This window comes from Cynara cardunculus (assembly GCF_001531365.2).
Source record: "Cynara cardunculus var. scolymus isolate 2C chromosome LG 17, CcrdV1, whole genome shotgun sequence".
NCBI classification, from domain to species: Eukaryota; Viridiplantae; Streptophyta; class Magnoliopsida; order Asterales; family Asteraceae; genus Cynara; species Cynara cardunculus.
The window spans coordinates 20,329,192-20,335,478 of NC_037544.1; the positions used below are offsets into that span (position 1 = coordinate 20,329,192).

Here is a 6,287-nt window from a genome sequence, read left to right on the forward strand (position 1 = left end):
TGCTTTTTGTTGTTCTTTTATCTCGTTCTTTTCACCCAGATAATTGCATCAATCAGTGAATAGTTTTTTTTACCATTTCAGATGGTTCTGCTTTGCCAATTAGGTTCAACCTTTAAAAGTCTTTGGGCCTATTTCATCGTTTTTATCATTTACTCAAGTTATATCAGCGACTGTGATTTGAATAGTTATGATTGTATTCACATTTAGTTGAGTTATATTTGGTGTATCTCACAGCATTGCGTAAACATCTTGCCTAGTCTCATCCATTAAAAACAATATTGGTTAAATGTACGTATGTATACACAAAGTATTATATATATTGATCTATTAAGGATGAACAAAAGAGCACGTGAATAGAAGAGATGACAAGCAAACAATGCTGGAAGACGATGTTGTTGATGTGAAGAGAAGATGCAAAAGAGTGAGATGATGCACGATGCTGGAATAGAAGAAATGAGAGAGGAATAGTGGGTTTAAACACCAATCTTGCAAATCAAAATCAGCTCCCTAGTCTGTCATCCCTTAATCGACTTCTCTAAGCCCTTTAAAAGCCCAGCTCGTAATTTCAGTATTCACACTGCTGTTGCAAATCAAAATCACGGCCCAACTTTGGTGATTAGCGCCTGTACTAACTGCTATAGTGCCACCATTTCACTGCATTAACAGCATAGCCTTCAAGTTGATAGGGCTTGCCTAAACCTGGAGGTGCGTGAATAGAGACACCATTTGCCTAAATAACTTGTATTGGAATGATGTCAATGGATGTGACCCTTCAAATTGGTTCATAATACATATTGCATACTTCCAGTAGCATTACAATGATGCCAGTAGCATATGGTCAGTGACGTTTTATTCATACAGTCATGCATACTAAAGTTTGCAGATACGCAAACTGGATGATTCTTATTAGTCATATCGAAACCTAGTGGAACAAACATCTGATTGGTACTAACTTGAAATAAATAGGAAGAACCACTCTATAGTGGTGGAAAAGTTAAAATAATGGTTAATTACGTAATCTGTTTATATTCATCTATTTCAGCCCAGGGTGATTCAAAGCCATCAAGTAGTACCAAGGGCAACAATAGAAGTGCCGATAATCCTGATATCTTTCTGGACACGAGAAAAGTTCCTGCAGATTACAAAAATCAAAGTTTAAAAGAACTTAAGTTTGTTGATTTGAAAAATGCTACAAGTAACTCTAGTCCAAAGCTGCGGTTGGGTGAAGAAGGTTTGGGAGAAGTGTTCTTAGGTTGGGTCGACAAGAACACGTTTGCCCCTTCAACACATGGTGTGGGGAAAGGCTCAGCCAACCAGGTCTTCAAGGATGTGTCAAATGGCAGGTAAGTCCACATTAACTTGTATCTACTATACAGTAATCAAGAAAAGAAGTTTAGATTTCCATGGAAAAATGTTGGGCTCTAAATCTTCTTCTCCTTTCACATTAATTAGTTCATTGTACATTTACTCGGTAGTGTCCAACATCATCACAAAATAGATCAGGATGCTTGTACTATGATATGATGATGTTAACGTTTGTAATTTTCTTTAAAAGTTTCTGGTGTAGCATTTCTCTAACAAAGCCTAAATGATTATTGGTCTTCTGTTAGTCTCGGTTTAAGCATAGAGTAATTTGGTGATTCGAGAATTATAAATTCTAACAAAATTTTGCTGATTTTAACCAATAACTACATGTTTTGGGAAGTTACCTTTCATAATTTACTTAAAACAAGAGTTTATAAAAAGGATACGGCATTTGAATTTGTCTATTGGACAACCACATATAGTATGAATTTTAAAAACAAGTGAGAGAGCGCATCACTCAATGCCACTCTCAGGTGCAGACCTTAGACCTTCGTTGAGCACCATCTCGTCAACAATTCATGTACACCTTAACACCTGGATTGAGTGATGTATGCTGAGTAATTAGTAAGATTAAACGGCTATTGTACTTAGCAATATGTTGATTTTCTTTTCATGGGTTACTACTAGAAATTCTGTTTTATGAATATTCTTTTTGCTGAACTTAACTTAATTCTTTTTTGAGGTCAGACAGAGGTGAGCTTATTAGGACGGTTGGACCTGTTTGGACCTGTTTATTACTATGAACATGAACAAGAGGAAGCAACCAAATACTTTTAGATCAAGATTAAAATAGACACGAGAGTTTGGAAAAGATTTTTGTTGGACAAGTACTGGTGTTTGAAATTTTAATACCTGTGATGGTTATAGGAAACAAAATCCCTTAATTGTAGCCCTTAATCATATCCATCTATCATAGCCCCTTAATATAGGGAGGTTTTTGTATCTTTTTGTATTTATACCCTTATACGTGTATGTTTTTCTCAATGAAGATTGATGATACCTTAACATTTTCATGGTATCAGAGTAGTTATTAATATATGCCTCAAACCCAAAAACCACCACTCCCTTATTGCTTCCATGGATGGACCATCAGGAGAGAAAGATGACAAATCCCTACCCCAAGTCGATACTAATTTTATATACTACATACATGCATCTGGCTACCCCTAACAAATGCATGTAAAGGAGCCATTGAATGACAACTACGTGGACTGGTCACAGGAGATGGAGAATTTCCTATTTGCCAAAAATAAGATTGGTTTCATCGACGGAACCATAAAGATTCCAAAAGAAGCATCACCGAACCAGATGCTATGGAAACGTTGTGGTGTGATGATTAAAGGATGGCTCACTACATCTATGAAAAAGGAAATTTGGAACAACATAAAAATGTATCGTCACAGCAAAACAAATTTGGAGAAATTTGAAGGAACGTTTTGGAAAGGAGTGTGCACCACTCACGTATGAATTAAAACAAGGCTCTCACCTTGATCCACCAAGGCAAAACCTAATTCTCAGCGTGTTACACCAATATGAGGGGATTGTCGGATGAGATTCAATCTGTTACACCCATGATAAAGTGCAACTATGGAAAATGCACATGCGATATCGAAAAAAGGTTGACATGAACAAAGGAAAAGGAGCACCTGTATGAATTCCTAATGGGTTTGGACGATAGTTTCGGTACCATCAAGATGAAGATCCTGGCTATGAAGCCTACACCAAGATTAGGTTATGCCTATCACATGGTTTCTGAAGATGAACAACAAAGAGCGATTCCATGCGGAGATCCACTATTGAGGCAGTAAATTTCCAAATCCATTCTTATGGTGATAATGTAAATAAACAGGTAAAAACAAATCAAAATCTGCAGCCGAGATGATACCCTTCAAAGGAAGCTAAAGAAGAAAACAATTTGGAGTATTGCACACACTGTGGCAAACATGGTCACAACCATGAAGGATGTTTCAAGCGAATAGTTACCCGGAATGGCCATCGAAAAACAAGCGAGAAGTTGCCAAGTAGGAGGACACTTTATGCAGAAGAAGGCTAGGGCAGCACATGTCAACGTGGAATCAAGTCCTATACTCGTTGGAAATGTTAGTGAGGTTGGATATTTATCCTCCATTCCACATTGGTAGATAGAAAAATATTAGAGAGCCTTATAAGGATTTCCTCTCAATTAGGCCTTGAACTTGTTGATGGACTCATGGTGGGTCATGAGTGGAAGGCCAAACATACACGTGCATGCATGGTTGAGGCCGAGGCGCGGGATTTATGAAAGTGGCATGAGGAGGCGCATAACACGTCTAAGCAGAAGGAGCCTCACCCCAATCTCCGAGTATCTTTTTGATACAAATTATAGAGAGATCGTTTAAATTGGTTTAAACATGATTTTTAGAAGATAATTATTGTTGGAGGATTATCCTCCAACTAACCCAACGTGATCCGATTTTTGGGGGATAAAATCATAGGTTTAGGGGTGTTTAACCAGTATAAATACTGGGTTAAAACCACCCCTAGAACACACTGAAAAAAATTGGCTACTTCCTCTTTCTCTCTTGAATTTCTGCTTCAGTCAAGTTCTTCTACCAACATTCTGCATCTGCTTTGTTTTTGAGTTCATTATCAAAGCTGTTGATAAACGAAACATGTTACTCCATCAAATCCTGGAGCTTTGCAACTATAGTAGACTCACAACATACTAGAGTAGTCATATAAAACTTTTAAGGACAGGTTTTTTACCATGCATATTCCGATTCAACGTCAATTTAAAATTTTTTGTTTTAATTTAGATGTATTGTATTTATTTTCTATTCATCAAGTGAACAACTCTGCTTCCATTCCCTTCTTTCATTGAATCTATTGCGGAGGATAGATTCAATCTGTGTGGCATTGATCGGTTTAGGGTTTTTTTTGGATTCCGGATATTAAAGTTGCTGTCTTTTATAATAAAGGTTTAATTTTTATAGCTTATTTATCTTTTGGTTAAAAGAGTTAAACTTTATTTATAAAATTTCATTTATCTAATCTTGATTATTTTTCAACATACCCAGCTTAACAGCAAAGCAATATGCTAAAATTGCTCAAGCATTTGGCGAACAATGACGACACGACAACACCAACGTGAATATGGCCAGTAATTTGATTTCAAATAGATCATGGGTAATAGACACAGGTGCTATCGAACATATAACATGTAATGATGATCTACTCCAAGAAATAAAAAATCACAATAGTGAAATGCATGTTACCATTCCAAACGAAGAAATCCTTTATGTTGAAGGGATTGGAAATCCACCTTGCCAAATGGTTTAAAAATTGAGAACGTCCTACATATTCCCAATTTCAAATGCAACTTATTATCAGTCAGCAGAATGACTTATGAATTTTTTTTGTTTCGTGACCTTTTTCCCGGATTTTTGTGTTATGCAAGACTTACCCTCAAGGACTTTGATCAGAACGGGTAAATGCAGTGACGGTCTATACTACATAGAGTTGACAACAAGTAATGGGATAACAATGACGGTTTCGGTAGATGCAAAAGTTTGGCACAAAAGGTTGGGACATGCCTCAAATTCAAAATTTTGAGAAACTGATTTTCTGGTTATTTCCGTAGATAGACCAAGTAACAAGGCTTATGATTCTATTATAAGAGATTAACAAACTAGATTGCCATTTCCTAGTAGTTCAACTAAAACTATTAATTGTTTCGATTTGATAAGTTGTGATATATGGGGATGTTATCAGGTGCCCTCCTTTTCTGGGGCATGTTATTTCCTATCTATTGTTGATGATTGTAGTACGGTTGTTTGGATCTACCTTATCAATCACAAATCTGATACTAGTGAATGTCTGATAAATTTTTGCAATATGGTCCGAACACAATTTGAAAGGAGCATTAACAGAGAAAGAAGTGATAATAGAGGAGAGTTCACCTCAAACTCCATGATAGTTTTATAATGAGCATGCATTATTTTGGAAACCACTTGTGCTGACACCCAACAACAAAATGGGGTGTAGTGGAAAGTAAACATAGACATATACTTGAAATGGCTAGAGCCTTAAGGTTTGAAGCAAACCTTGCCCATTGGGTTTTGGGGGAAAGGTGTCATGACGACCACCTATATTATAAATTGGCTTCCTTCTAAAGTTATTAATAACAAGACTTCATACGAGATCTTGTTTAAAAGGAATCCCACATATGATCACATGCTTGTTTTTTGATGTTTGATATTGTGAAAAACAACAAGACAAGGAGAGATAATTTTGAAGCAAGGGGGAGACCTTGCGTCTTTGTTGGATACCCACATGGGCAAAAGGGGTACCGTGTCTATGAGTTTGACCCCATCGAAAAAAGGATCATGGTTTCTGGAGACACCAAATTTGTGGAAGGTAACTACCCTTTTAAGGACATTAAAACAGGACCACACCCACAAAATGAAGATGAAATATCCAGAATGGATACATCTGTTAAAGAAGATCCATGTGGTAGTAACCTAGATGAATCACATCGTGAACCTACTTGTGATCAGTCAGACAACGAGCCAAATCAAAACCTTACGCCCGAGGAGATGGATGGCAGAGTATCGAATGAACAAAATGAATCCGTTGATGAGACAAAAGCAAACGTTTGACCTAAAAGGAACAATACGACACCGAAATGCTTTGATGATTTTGAAACCAACTTGCCTCCATCTATAGACCATTTGCAACCCATGACCACTCAGGGATTCTCAATGGTACACCTCTTAGCTTAACTTGTCTCTTATGAGAGTTTTCTGAATCTCGCGAGGCTTAGTTATCGGCCATCACTTCACATGATGTGCCAAAACATTTTCACCATGAAATCGAGGACGTTATAAGGAGAGAAGCCATGCAAAAAGAGGTGAGTACTCTTGAAGCAAATAGAACTTGGACCT

At 37.0% G+C, this 6,287-nt stretch overlaps 1 protein-coding gene across 1 annotated transcript in view; it reads left to right on the forward strand.

The window, feature by feature from the left end:
• The window catches only part of LOC112499898 (probable serine/threonine-protein kinase At1g01540), an 8,964-nt gene extending 2,962 nt beyond the window's left edge, over nucleotides 1-6,002 (forward strand). The window contains exons 2-4 of the mRNA XM_025103167.1: nucleotides 1,043-1,343; nucleotides 5,116-5,167; nucleotides 5,619-6,002. Of these exons, the coding sequence (XP_024958935.1) occupies nucleotides 1,043-1,343; nucleotides 5,116-5,167; nucleotides 5,619-6,002 (737 nt within the window). The remainder of the gene's footprint in view (nucleotides 1-1,042; nucleotides 1,344-5,115; nucleotides 5,168-5,618) is intronic.
• The last annotated feature ends 285 nt before the right edge of the window (nucleotides 6,003-6,287 follow it).